The 14,330-nt window shown below is 43.9% G+C and overlaps 1 protein-coding gene across 22 annotated transcripts in view; it reads right to left on the reverse strand.

Moving 5' to 3' along the window:
- Window positions 1–14,330, reverse strand: part of cacna1aa (calcium channel, voltage-dependent, P/Q type, alpha 1A subunit, a) — a 78,049-nt gene that overhangs the window by 22,855 nt on the left and 40,864 nt on the right. For 11 of the 22 annotated variants that reach the window (XM_047328183.1, XM_047328194.1, XM_047328193.1 and 8 more), the window contains 14 exons: window positions 13,892–14,241; window positions 13,656–13,791; window positions 13,409–13,538; window positions 13,024–13,083; window positions 12,774–12,880; window positions 8,069–8,080; window positions 6,300–6,399; window positions 5,833–5,993; window positions 5,473–5,613; window positions 5,174–5,375; window positions 4,886–5,050; window positions 4,474–4,584; window positions 2,586–2,669; window positions 259–261 (listed from right to left, as the gene is read on the reverse strand). In XM_047328183.1, the coding sequence (XP_047184139.1) occupies window positions 259–261; window positions 2,586–2,669; window positions 4,474–4,584; window positions 4,886–5,050; window positions 5,174–5,375; window positions 5,473–5,613; window positions 5,833–5,993; window positions 6,300–6,399; window positions 8,069–8,080; window positions 12,774–12,880; window positions 13,024–13,083; window positions 13,409–13,538; window positions 13,656–13,791; window positions 13,892–14,241 (1,762 nt within the window). The remainder of the gene's footprint in view (window positions 1–258; window positions 262–2,585; window positions 2,670–4,473; window positions 4,585–4,885; window positions 5,051–5,173; window positions 5,376–5,472; window positions 5,614–5,832; window positions 5,994–6,299; window positions 6,400–8,068; window positions 8,081–12,773; window positions 12,881–13,023; window positions 13,084–13,408; window positions 13,539–13,655; window positions 13,792–13,891; window positions 14,242–14,330) is intronic. The other 11 variants (XM_047328200.1, XM_047328201.1, XM_047328199.1 and 8 more) reach the window with 3 other exon arrangements.

Raw genomic sequence — 14,330 nt, forward strand, 5'->3', positions numbered from 1 at the left:
ATATATATATATATATATATATATATATATATATATATAAACACAGTATATATGATCCAGTGACTGGCAGAGAGGTTAGTAAACTTGACAAATGAATTAATTTTTACAAATTTAGAATTGAAGTTCTAGGTGCTTGGAGTGAGGGGGAGGGGGGGAGGGGTCGTCAAGCAACACATGCACATTTCACAGCCGTTACATTGGCTGGGATGCAATTTAAAACAGATGCAGTAAAGCAAGATCTCCAAAAAAATTACAAACCATCTACATGTGGATGTTGCAGACATATGGTTTATAGCAGCAAATTTTTGGATTTTTGGTTGGTTCGAGGAACAACCAGAGAGATTGACCAAGCCGGTTGTCATGGGTGGACACAGAGGATTCATAGTGCATTTTGATTGGATGGGATCGCAGGAAGTAGTAGGTGTTGGGGGGAGGCGGGGGGTGGGTGGGGCAGGGGAGAAGGGGATGGGGCGAAGTAGATTACAGTGGATCGTCGTAAAGTTTGTAGACGATTTAAAGAAAGCATGTAGAAAAGATAAAAAACAAGAAAGAAATCAACAGTCATTACAGAGACAAGTTAGCACAGCAGCAGCTTTCTGCCTGCAGATTCTGTACATACATATGGCAGGGATACCAAGGGGTCAAGACCACTGGCGATTGATAGAAAAATGTCCAGCCAGTCAGAAATAATTGCGAGAACCTGACTGGCGAATAGCATCAATTTAAGCTTTGAAAGGGCTTGAGTCGTTGGTATCCCTCGCTTCCTCGGACAGACCTGGTAGGTAAGGAGTGTAGGTCACAGCGCTCGACTGATCGGCTGTTAAACTTTTAAATCAGGTCGAACAAATCCTTTTTCAATTTGACTTGAACATTCATGTCTTATTGAATTGTTTTTGGATCAAAGCCATCCAAGTTGTACATGCATCTCCTGAATACAGTTTAAGCATTCGATCTCTACCAGGCGTATCTGTACATCTGCAAGAGCAACTCTCAAAAAGTGTGCTTAGACAGAACGCAGAGAAAAATCTTCATCTCACATTATTACCACGGGATGAAAGTCATTGTACCCGTTGCTAGCTTGGGTGTTTGTCTGTCATTTGTCCTCTCATCTCTGTGCATTTTTTAAAAGTATGATTCATAAAGCCTCATGATCAGGGCAGTTAAAATTATTTTAAAAATCTTGCAGATGCATTTTCACCTCAGCTTGGACTGGCCTGGGAGAATTCATGTCTAGCACTTATGAACTTTGCATACTATCCATCTGTGCATGAAAATCACCTCGTGTTCTGTCCGAGCACACCTATAAGAACAAATCCTGAATAAAATAATCAATTGAGATTCTCTCTCTCACTTATATACACTCACACAAAGAGACATACTATATCAAGACATAGCACACATAACACACGTTCAACGGCCATATGAAACCTCATTCTGCCAATTAACCTTTGTTTTTTGTCTGGTTTTGAGGGGTGATAAGTGTCACATATAATGTGGTCAGATGATGTGTAAATATCTATCAAACTACCTGGCTATCCTACCATCACTCACATTGCAATTGCTTTAAACCTTCCTCACACTAGTCCGATTGTCCCGACTCGACGAGGAAGCCAAGTCGGCCGTGTTATTGGCAGTCGCCGAATGCTACGAGGCAAACTCTTCAAAGAAACGATGCGAGAGGCTAGCCGTCACATCGCCAACTCCAACCCCAACAGGTTAGCAATGTGATTTGTGTGTGGAGAGTTGTGTAACCGTATATATCACAATCCTTCTGTGCGCAATCAGATTCGTAAATGTGTAAAAGAATCCGCAAGTGTGTTCGGAGGTTTGCACATTTTTTTGTGTTGTTGTTTTGTTTTGCATTTTGGAGACCAGACATACTGGTTGGGGGATTCTCCTCGCAACGACTGCAAGACTCCTGATCAAAAAACGGCATGCAGTGTGAGCTCCGACGATTCTGAAAGTCGTGCACTCTGAATTAAAGCAATGGCAACACTGTACACAGAATTAAGTTAATCTGACCATTGACTTTTAATTTTTCACACATTCTCAATTCTATCGCACAGTCATTTGTCCAATTACCCTTTGAGACTCCAGCTGTTGTTATTAACAGATGTCTGATCTATTGGCAGACTGAGATGCAACCTGGTAACCAGACTGGATATTAGTTATCTTGCAGAAGGTTGCTACAGAGCGTCAGCATGCCTCCTGCCTTTCTGTCAGCGGCTCAGTGCTGACTAGCTGGCTGGGACTAGCTCCTCGTCCCACCAACTGGGACAATTACATAAGACTTTCAAGATGTGCTCACGCATGACTGAGCGATGCAAGGCTCAACAGTGGCCTCTAACTCATGCTCTCCCCTCCTTGTCTTGACTGCTGTATGTTTTTCAGACAATGTGACAGATGTGCAAGGCCACAGACACAGCTGACACTCGCCTGACCGTCTTATTTGCTCAACACACATACACTCAACATACATTGCTAATACAATATCATGTCTGTCTATTTAGAGGTTTTTGGCCTCAGTACAGATCCCTCAAATGTTAACATCTACACACACAAGCGCCTCAGATCCTGCTACTTACCCCAATCTCGGTAACCAGAATGTCAGTGATGCTGCCCAGAACTGTCACACAGTCAAAAATATTCCAGGCATCTTTGAAATAATTCTGTGGTCAGGACAAGAGAGACAGAGGGGCGAGGAAGAGAGAGAACAGAGGAGGGCGAAGTGGAAAAAAGGGGAAGTTGAGAAGGTGATGAGTTGCCATGGGGCGAGGGGGACACACATGGAGGTTTGAAGAAAAGATTGACGGAGATATGGGAAATGCAACGGCACAGAGCGGAGATGCGCCACATTGAAATAGCAGAGGAAATGACATGGCAGGATGAAGTCACGTTGAACCAAAAAAAAGGCCAAAAACGAGTGAGAAAATGGGTGAAAGACAAGAGTAAGACGGAGGGAACGAGAGTCAGACAGAGGAAGAGAGAGAACAGGAAAACAAGTCAGTAATCGACAGGAGCAGGAAAGAAATTAGATGAGACAAATGGACCATCGGTTTGAGGCTTGTTGGATGGATGCCAGCAGACAGGCTAGCTAAGGACAAACTGTGCCGCATCAGAAGACTTACAACAGCCATTACACATCACATGCTGTATATATATATATATATATATTTAATATATATGTATCTATGTCATAAACCAAACCAACACAAAGTCTGGATGAATTCGCTCTAGCTTCCCAGACCTTCATTAAAAAAAATCCCTCTCTTACATCTAATTAATGAACGTGATCCATATATCTGCGCAAGTAACTGCCTTTGTTTTTTCTTTCCTCTTTACAGGTCGAGAGGAAAGACTGAGGCATGGTGAGGACAAAATGCTGATGAGTAAGGTCTGCTTCCTTTTTTTCTTTGCTCTCCTACATATTGCCTGCAGCCAAACTGTGCATTAGACAAGTGGAGGGACACGGAGAAAGCAAGGGAGGCGGCTATTAAAATAAACCACCTTGACACACACACACACACACACACACACACACACACACACACACACACACTCCAAGGCCTGGTGTTATTTGTGTGTATGACTATGCAGGCTGAGGGGCATGCGTGTGTTTACGGGGCGCTCTCCTCGAGTCAAATCCCGTCCTGCCTAGTCTCCACCCTCTCTGTAATCTTTGCTTCTCTTTTTACCGCCCACCTGTCAATCACTCTCCTTCTTTTAATTACGGTATTACCATTCCCTGTCTGTCCCCCCACCGTTTCTCCTTAAACATGCAAGAAGTAATCAACAACAAAAAAATGTGTCCCAGTGGAACAAAATTATGGACGGGGCTGCGGTGAACCAAGCAGTATTGTAATTTCTCTAATTCATTGTTTTCTGCATCATAAGATGCTTTCAGTCATGCACTGAAGTCCGCATATTTTCTTGAACTTTTCCTGAGGTGCTGTATGGGAGAACGCACATGTCCAAAGAAGTTTTTTCCTGTCTGCCCCCTGCTAAAATCCATGGAAAACGTCAGAGTGAGCCCATTTGACATCTCCGGAAGAGGGAGTGGCGCCTGAATGTTTTGGACATTTTCCAGCTTCTGTGAACACGTCTGACCCAGACATTCTCCTGCTGCGGTCTTCACATGTGCGCAAACTGCGGGAAAAATACCCGAACTCTACTTTCCAGACATTGTCCGGAGTCCAAGTCTGAAAAGTCTCTGAAATCTCTCTGAAGTTGTTTCCTTGCTGTTTTCTTTCTTTTTTTCTTTCTTTCTGAGTGAATCTCAGCCCTTTGCTCTGCCCTCAGTCCGTCAGTGGCCAAATTTACCGTTCCTCTGTTTGTTTACTGCCTCCTAACCAATAATAGTCTATGTGGATACAGCGATACCACGTTAATAACGCAACAGCGCTTTCTACACGGATACAGAAGAGCAGTGCATTCTCAGTCGACGCACACAAACCCACACATGCATACACTCACCAGTACTCCAAAGGCGATGATCTTGAGTATACACTCCATGGAGAAGAGGGAGGTAAACACTATGTTCAGGTAGCCTAACACAGCCTCATAGGTTTCAGAAGCTCCGTCATACTATAAACAAACGCACCACCAGGGACAAAAAGGAGGATCAGTTTAAGAAACACACAGTTCAGCTCATCATATTCAGTGTCAGACATTGTCTTCTTAAAAAGTTTGTGACAGGAAATAGGGCAACATCTAACTAAGTCAACATAATGAGTGCTCATCTGTAACTGAGGGGTGAGACAGCGAGGCATAGATGTACAAAGAGAGATGGAGGTTTACTTCTACAATTCAATCAGTAGTTTGTGTGTTTTTTTTTAATGTGCATTAATGTTAATGTGACTGTTGCTGAAGAATGTAAAACGTTTACCTTCATCATCAGCACGACGGTGTTGAGCGCGATCATTGCCATGATAGTATACTCAAATGGCGGCGACACCACAAACTCCCACATTCGGTATTGAAAGCTCAGCTTGTTCTGGGGCATGTGGCGTGTCAGGGGTCTGGCGTTGATTGCAAAGTCTATGCAGGCTCTCTGCAATAAAAACAACAACAAAAAAATGTAGTTCTCACTTTCTACCAAGCAGGTATAATCCTCCCTCCTTCCTCCCAATAATCAGAATCTCTACCCACCCTCACGCAGTTAATCCTTCCTCACCTCGTTCTTTTCTAAACTGTAATCCTCCATCATCTTGTCTCCTTGCTCCTGGAAGGTGATGATGATCAGAGCCACAAAGATGTTGACGAAGAAGAAGGGGAAGACCACGAAGTACACCACGTAAAAGATGGACATTTCCATCCGGTATCCCGGGCTCGGGCCCTGGTTCTCATAAGTCGCATCCACTGAATGCTTCAGCACCCTGCAGAGGAGGAGAAGGAGGAAACGCAAGTGGGTTATAAGATTGTCAGAAAGCAACTGTTCAGCATTTGTGACTATGCATGTTCCCGCATACTCACTGCGGCCACCCCTCTCCGGTAGACACAGTGAAGAGGGTGAGTAGGGCCCAAGCCACGTTGTCGTAGTGGAAATCGTACTTCTTCCATTCCCGCTTCTGCGCCTTCACTTCGTTATCACGTTCATAAACCAGATATTCGCCCCTGAAATACACATATCACATCATCGGCATAATGCACAAACGCAGTAGGCTTCGAAAATGATACATTTTTTGTGTGTTTGAGTAGATACTAAAGATGCAGTTTAAAAGAGACGTGTTTAAAAGCTAGAGATGTGTTTGAAGGGGCTCAACTCGATATCAAGAAAGCAACCATGTCATTTTTGTATTGTAAACAGGGTAAATACAATTGGTATCTCCTGACCTGCAGTCGCGCTCAAACTCTTTGGATTCATCGGTGCAGTAAAAGAAACGTCCCTTGAAAAGCTGCACGGCCACCACAGCAAAGATAAACATGAAGAGCAAGTAGACGATCAGGATGTTGAGCACATTCTTCAGCGAGTTCACCACGCAGTCAAACACAGCCTGAGGATGGAGACAAGGACTCGAGTTATTGTCTAAAAGAAACAAATAGGACTCAAACCGTTTGTGTGTTTTGGTCTACGGTTATGGCATCCAATGCTATTCAATTGGTTTAGAGGAATTTTTTAATTAGTATTGTTGTGTGGCAGCAGATTTCTGCACCTTGAATATGACTACAATATATTTCACTGTGAACTAATATGAAGTGAAAAGCAAAGAATGTGAACTGATGTTTGTTTTTCGATCAGACGCTTCCAGCGAAAGCAAAGGTGACACTAATCTGAGGTCGGACATTTCCTACTGACCTACCTTGAGTTTGGGAAGACGTTTGATAGTCTTCAGAGGTCGCAACACTCTCAGCACCCTCAGAGACTTGATCGTGCTGATGTCCTTTCCCTTGCTGCTCCCCCTGCATGTGTACACATCGACGCAGATGCGCGCGCACACACGTGTACACAAAAACACAAAAAAACACATTGAAAGAGTCAGCAGGTTCGGCGTGACCGACAGGCCTAATTCCCCTGGATTCCAAAATGGCAGTGGGCGGCCATTCCTTGATGGTGTCAGTGTCCGAGTTAACTCGCGATGAGTAACTGCGTCCGGGTCCAACAAACAGCAACACATGCAGCATTGCCATCGTTCTACATTTGAGCCTTAGTTTCTACGTGTGAGGTAAGCATTGTAGCTCCATGCTAGAGTTAGGTGGTGTAGTACAACTACAGTACATGCTATGGGAACAACTGATATCATTCCTGTCCGAATGCTATCTGGGAGCTACACTTGTTTCACACTCTGCAAATGTATTTCAAGGCTTTGCAGAGACGGTCAAAGCCTTGGCTCACACATGCCCAGCTAATGGTGAGTTATTTTCATGCTGCATTGAAACCTTGCTTTCCATGCTGCAATATTTCCTCTGATTAGCAGCAGTTTAAGTGGTGGACAACTCTATTCTACAGAGAGACATTTGCAGAGAGAGTTCAGTCAAGTCTCATTCAGACTACAAACAACCCCATATTTTTGCCGTGAGCAGCTGCCTAACGGAAGCCTTGGTGGTAACTTCCAGTAAAGTGCCTCCATGGTAACACAATGATAGTTTCGGGAATGCTTCCCATTGTAAATAGTCATAACCCCCCAAAAATTTGGAATGCAGGTCACAATTTAGTCGTGTGACAATGTGCTTAACTTGAATGAACAGCCAAACTCTCTCTTTTGATGACTCGACCGGTAGACTACTGCATGAACTCTAAACTACAACTGGGATTAGCTGGTTTCCATAGCATTGTTCAGACAGCATGGAATCTTGTCTTGTAAGGCCAGGTTTGGCAAAGACAACTATATTGTACAGAGCATTTCTTGCCGGAATGCTGAGCCAAACCTCTTTCTTTTCAGCATATTGACTTTGGATTACCGGGGTACATGTGTGAGAGGAGGGGGAGTCATATTTCACCTGCACTGAACACCCCCTGAATACTTAAATGCTTTAATGCCAAACTCAATCTAATCAGACTGCAAGGAAACAGTGCTCTTAACTGATGCTTAGAAGTGGACTGCTCTGTTAAAAAAATATAACTTGTTTGATTAAATAAAACTTGCAAGCTACTTTGTATCAAGGAAAACTGATTTTTGTAAATTCTTCAGATCAGGGCGAAGAGATTAAGGTCAAAGGTCACTGATTGGACCTAAGGGGAGCGGGCAGCTGTGTGTAGAGCTGCCTGTGTCTTACAGCTGCTATACCAGATGGTAGACTGCCGGTAATTGTGCGTGAGTATATGCTTTGTGTGCACAAGTGTGCACACAGGTGTATGGGTCCGTCTCTGTGTGAGCGTGTGCATGACTACACCACAGGCACTGGCGCAAAAATATCACACGGTATCCGTGCGACTGGTTTATGAGAACCTGACGTGTTTGAGTCAGAGCTGTTCCATGGTGAACAATGGAACCAAGGGGAAGAACAGACAAGTAGAGAGGTCAACCGTGACGAGGGGATGGATGAAAAGGAAAAAGATGTGTGGTCAGAAAATAAACGGCACAGAGAGTGCAGAGGGAGAAATGAGGAGGAAAACGAAAGAGAACTTTACCCGCCGCCGCTGCTGGTGGTCCAAACGGAGAGATGACAGAGGGGTGAGAGACAGCGAGACAGGGGTAGAGAGAGAGAGAGAGAGAGAGAGAGAGAGACAAAAAAGACAGAGGGTGGGAGGAAGAAACAGTATGGGACACGGAAAAAGGAGGGATTCGGAGGGAAAACATCCAAATGAGAGATACAGAGAGAGAGAGAGAGAGAGAGAGAGAGAGAGAGAGAGAGAGAAGAAAACACAAAGCCTGCTTTTTGTTAGGTCAACCCTCCCACCCACAGACTACTGATACCAAATCAAATATACACATGGAAATAAACACTCACACTCACAATTACAACAAGTGTGAGTAAAACACGGCACCATACGACTGCCTTCATCACTGACATTTCCCCGGCTACAAACTCGATGTCCCATCTACTAGTATTGTCATTTCATCTGGAAAACACTAATGGGTTGTTATCAATCGTTAAGTTGCATTAATAATTTAACTGGATCGTAGTCTATTTCCACCACACTCATCCAAATCTAGTTGAACTTTTACATCTGTTCATTAGCACTGCCTTCCAAAACTGTGGATGAACTGTGAGCAGCTAGAAATGCGAGCCCAGTCTGGTTAAATGCTGTGTAACCCCATTTTAAACATATACGTATAATGCTAACTAGAACAAACAGTGCCTTTATGGCACAACACATTTCAAAATCTCTTCCTTTTTTAATCTATCCACACTTTGGGCAGTTGCCGTGCAGCAGGCGTCTCTGCCTCGGACGCTTGTCCGGATGTAAAGCTCAGTCCGACTGCAGTAATGTGCAGGACGGAGGCACAAGCCGTTCCAAGACACCGGCAGTCCTCAGACCAGACTAATTAGATTAGCGGAGCGATACACATCTCCAACGAGACTGCTGATCCTTTCTGAAATGCTGTTTGATTTCCAGCAATTGAATTACGGCACTATCTGGACGCGTGGGAGTCTGTTCTGACTGGTTCGGATCTCCCCATCTGGCATCTGTGCCGTTAACCCCCAATCAGACTTTATTGGTCAAACTGGCTTAATTGATTGTTTTCTGAGTTTATGATTGCAGTTTTCTCTTGGGTACTCATTCATTAATCAAATCAACTTTACTCACTTCACTCATTCATGTAAAAATCGACTGCAATTGGTTTAACTTGCTATGCTGCTTCTGTTTCACGATTTTTCGTTTTTTCTCAATTTTGACACTTTGTCACTGCATTCATCTATTTATTGGTCTATACTTGACGACTCCTTGGGAAATACAGACTTTAGAGAGACAGAGAGAAGGAAATACAGACATTGTAGAGTTCACCAACATATAAATATGTAACACATAGAGTTTTAGAGGGCACAGAGTTGGGGACAAGCACACAGATAATATACACGCAACAGCAATCACAAACACAGACAGGTTTATGTGTACCCCATACACAAGGAGATTTAAGTGAGGGGGGGGGGGGGGTGTTAGTGAGAAAACACAAACGTGAAGAAGATTCAGAAGGAAAAGCTTGGGGTTCAGCCTTGTGGACGGGGCACCACCACTAGAACCCTGGAGCACCTGCCATGTTTATGCCTTCATTATTCATGCTGACCTGGAATCAGTAACGATGTACTGCAGCACAAAGGAGTAGAACATGTTATCATTTTATTTATTTTTTTCTTCTTTTCTAATGTGCACATTCTTCACATTCAAGACTCTACACACTGACAATAAGCTGTAACATCTACACGATGTGAGCTCATGCTGAAAAAGAGTCAAACAGAGTCTGACAGCAGAGACGTTTGCAGTGGTTGCAAAAACACATCTGTGGCAAACACTCGGTTTCTTCTGTGTCTTGGCTGGCAGAGACACCAAGTCATCTGTTGAGATCCGTCATAACGTACCGTCATGCAATGCAGCCACGGGAGATTAAATAAATAAATAAAAAAATTAGGATGTCATGGATGATGCCGGCAATGAACTACAGTGTGGAAGTCGGTAACCATTGTTTCGTTTTTTTCCACAACAAAAAATCCTGTGTTGAGATTGTTAAGAATCCCTAGCACAGTTATAATCTTTTCTTCCTCGTATTAAGAGAAACGTCTCTGAAAGAGCTATATTGCGTGGACTTTTGAGGCCTGGGGGATGAGTAGGAAGAGGAACGAGAGATTCTCTGGGTTTTGATGAAAGAGGGTGAAAGGATGGAAGATGGAGGAGGAGGTGAAGTCTAAGTAAGGACAGCTGGACATTTCGTTCAAGATGTCTCTGGCCATAATAAACAACTTGAGGCTACACTGCATTTCAGGTAGTTTCCGGTCATTTTCTGGAGTTGTCTGAAAACAGCTACAGTGGGTTGTGTGATTAACTTATGGCCTCCAGCACCCCACTGTTGCTGGGTTTTAGGAAAGGGGTTACCGTGGATCATCACCAGCCTTCCTCCTCGCCTCTCAGATATCAAACACAAGCCAAGGATGCAGACAAAAGGGACTGTTGAGTTGTTACATTGGGGCACCAGAAGTTCCCACTTATCCAAACAAAGCAAGGACAGTCTCCCTGCAGTCACCATTCCAGGCCATGCTGACATTTAGGAGCACCTGGGACCTTGCCCCACCCTCCCTCTGCTTCGGGGCCAGCTGCTGTTGATCCGGCACACTCCAGACAGCACGCGACAGCTCCAATATCTGCCATTCCTGCTTTAACCAGGGTCAAAATGAACAAAGTGTCCTCCTCAAAGCGTATACAGCTGCTTTATCTAATCTTGACTTTGGTCGTGCGTCCACCACACAAAGTATCAGACAATGCTTTTAATGCACTCAAGCCTGAAAGGTCCTAATTTTGCCAACCTTGACTAAACATCCCAGTTTCGATATCGATAAGACCTAGATTTTCCACTTCTCCACCAAACCAAAACAAACCTCTTTCCTGTGTCCAGGGCTGGGTGGTGTTTTTTAATGTGGCCACTTAACTTCAGACTGTCTCTCTAGTTTTGAGGCCCCTGTCTTGAAAACACGCTGCAGAGACGCTGTCCTCATTAATGTAATCCATCCTCCTCCTTAATCAAGCAATACACCTCTTACCTGAACTGTCAGACTTTCTATCCTCTGTTGCTCTCTAGATGACAAAGTTTTGATAGCTGGTGACTTCAGCATCCCGACTGAGGATTCCTCTGACAGTATTAAACCATTATGGAGTAATTCAACTTCACTGCACATATGTTAGGCCCGACTCATAAATGTGGCCATACATTAGACTTATTTTTTCACTTTGGGTCTGAATTCATCAGCTTTTGTTTTTAAATCATCTCTCAAAACTGACTTTTACCAAATAGCTTTTACATGACAGTGTTAATGTCACTTGATGTTTATTTAATCCCTTTCTTGTTCCATTGAATTTAAAGTTTTATGCGCCACTTCATTTGCTGTCTCTGTCTCTGATTTAGCAGAAATTCTCAAAAACTACTGAACTGATTTCCATGAAAGATTGTGGAGGGTAGGGGCATGACAAAAGGAAGAACCCATTACATTTTGGAGTGAATCTGGATAAAATGGTGGATCCAGGATATATATATATATATTTTTTTTTCACTTTTTCTTTTCGATACATGCATTATGGTGATAAGATGGCCAATCAGCCTTGGTGGAGGAATCTTTCTTTGTGACACACTTTGTAATGGCTGTTTTGAAAGGCTAAATCAATACATATAGAAATTATTAATATTATCATAATTATTATCATCATCATTATTTTAAAGTATTTTTAAAGTATTTTTAAAGTATTTTTAAAGTATTTTAAAGTTTTTAAAGTGAAAAAGGATCAAGCACAACATGTGTGAAGATGACCTGTGTGAGAATGCATGTCAGGAGGTTACAGCATTATCATTATGAACTTAAGGTACAGGGCATCTTCAAACTATAACAATATTTCATCACATCTGACACTGACTGCAGTCCAGCACGTCTGGACCACTTTATTCTCGAACATGCAAAAGCAGGACAGCCCAAATCCCCAAATCTAAAAATTCATGCTTCAAACCCAGCATAGTGCACGTATCCGAAGCCCTAACTTAACTATATAAATGAAACTGTATTCATCTCCACAGGCATGCACATTGAGTAATGTTTAAAGTACCTGTTTTGTCGAGGTGAAGGGTGCGGAGGTTTTTGGGAGCGAGCTCAGTATGACCACGCCTGGCTTTGTATAGGGTCTTTGATTCTAGAACACCCTTGGGCACTAAAGGGTTACAGGTGCAAAGGGTGGTCCTCACCTCTCACCGAGGGAAGAGGGGGTGGCCAGGAAGGGAATGCTGGGAGACTATTTTATATCATGAAGGGACGTGGGGAGTTGGTGACGGGGCTTAGGAATGACAGGACTGTGGGGGCCAAAGTTGAATGAGAGCGAAAAAAGGCAGCGGAAAATGGCCAGCTACAGAGGGTTGGCCATTTGTTAGCGTAGACAGGAGTTTGATGGAGGTGCGGACAAGAGGGACAAGAGTGGAGAAGAATGAGAATGAGAGAAAATTTACGAGGGAGACTGAAAGAACTGAAGTCAGAGAGAGAGAGAGGAACAGAAAGGAGTCTGAGCGAGCTCAAAAATGAGCCATGGATCAACGGGGAGGCTGTACTCCAAGGTGCCAGTGAGGCCGTAGACAGGCAAGAGAGAGGGAGGAGCGAGGAGGACAGAAGGGAGGGGACAGGGTCGAAGCAGGAGGGAGACTTACGTGAAGGCGAAGGCCACCAGAGCACCACTAACCACTATAAAGTCAAGGATGTTCCACAAGTCCCGGAAATAAGAGCCCTGGTGCAAGACCAGCCCCAGATCCACCATCTACAACAGAAGAAGGCAGCATGACGACGAGATGTGAGCCCCTGGCCATGGAGGTGCAATTTGGCCATAGCGTCTAATTCAACCTGGGGTTCTCAATACTTTTCTGGAGTACATAATCTCCTCTTGATTTAGGATATCCTTACCTTTGTCAGCATCTCAAATGTAAACACTCCCGTGAAGACATAGTCAAAATAGCGTAGAACCTGTACGGAAAGAAAAAGGGAATGATTTGCAAGGGAGTGACAGCCCAGATGTGCATGATGATTTCAAATCCACATGTCAAGAAACGTTTTATATTGAGGGGTAATTGACCTTTTATTTGAAACAGAGGTGATTTAGTCAGAAGGGTAGATCTACTTTAATTCTTTCATGTTAGACTTTAGTTCAATTATTCACTTTTGATTCACTGGTCCAGGAGGAGGGCTGGTGCGACACCACAACAACGAAAAACGCAACCAGAAAATAGATGAAAACTTGTAATGGTAAAAAGCGCCGGTGCATGATGACGATGTCTACTGAATGTCTTACATTGTTGCGAGGGGATTCGGGCCACACAGGGTCTTCAGCAGCCAGGGCAATACTGCTCATGGCGATAACCAGCAGGATACACATCTCAAAGTAACGCAGGGTGCAGATGTAGTGACACGCTCGTCGAAACCTAGAAGCAGAAAGTCATTTTTTTACCTCTTGTGTTTTTTATATTTTTTACAACCTATGCTGCTTCTAAAAGTGTAGGCGAGTGTCTCTGCAAGTATTTGTCATCATTCCAACTTACGGGTTGGTGGTGGACAGGATAAACATGGAGCTGAAGGGAGGCATGGGCCTGGGTCCTGCTTCACCTCCCTTCTCGTCATCATCATCGTCCTTATCCTCCTTTGCTGGCAAAGGTTCTGTGTTGGCATTCTTATTGACTGGATCAGAGAGAGAGAGGGAGAAAAAAGGAAATTAAAGTTTGTAATTTAAGCCGGGTAGAGATAAGAGAGAGAAATAACAAACTCATTTTGCCCTTACTCTGCAGTATGGCATTGGTGGATGGAAAAATTGGCATGTCTAGTGCCGTGTAGTCAGGGTGGGGCAGCCTGATGACACTGTTGGCACGGTGATGTCCGATGTTCCCATAGCTATCTAATGTGACCAAACTCCCATGAGTGCCACTGTTTGCAAGATGGAGGGCGGATCCATAGCTGGGGGCCACAGTGTGGCTAACCAATGGATTAGGGTGACTGCCGCTAGGTGGGGTAGAGCCAGAGACCAGTTTTGTATTCATGAGGTTGTCCATATCCTCGCTGTACTGGCTGTCCTGCCTGGAGAGGCTCTTTTGGATGGGCCGTGTGGTGGAGAGGTTAGGGACACTGCAATCCCTAGAAAGAGGGAGTAAGATGAAAAATATAATAGACAGAAAAAGAGAGAAGAGGAAAGAAGAAGAGGTAAGGAGAAATGGAGAGGCGCG

This window comes from Scophthalmus maximus, chromosome 17, assembly GCF_022379125.1.
Source record: "Scophthalmus maximus strain ysfricsl-2021 chromosome 17, ASM2237912v1, whole genome shotgun sequence".
NCBI classification, from domain to species: Eukaryota; Metazoa; Chordata; class Actinopteri; order Pleuronectiformes; family Scophthalmidae; genus Scophthalmus; species Scophthalmus maximus.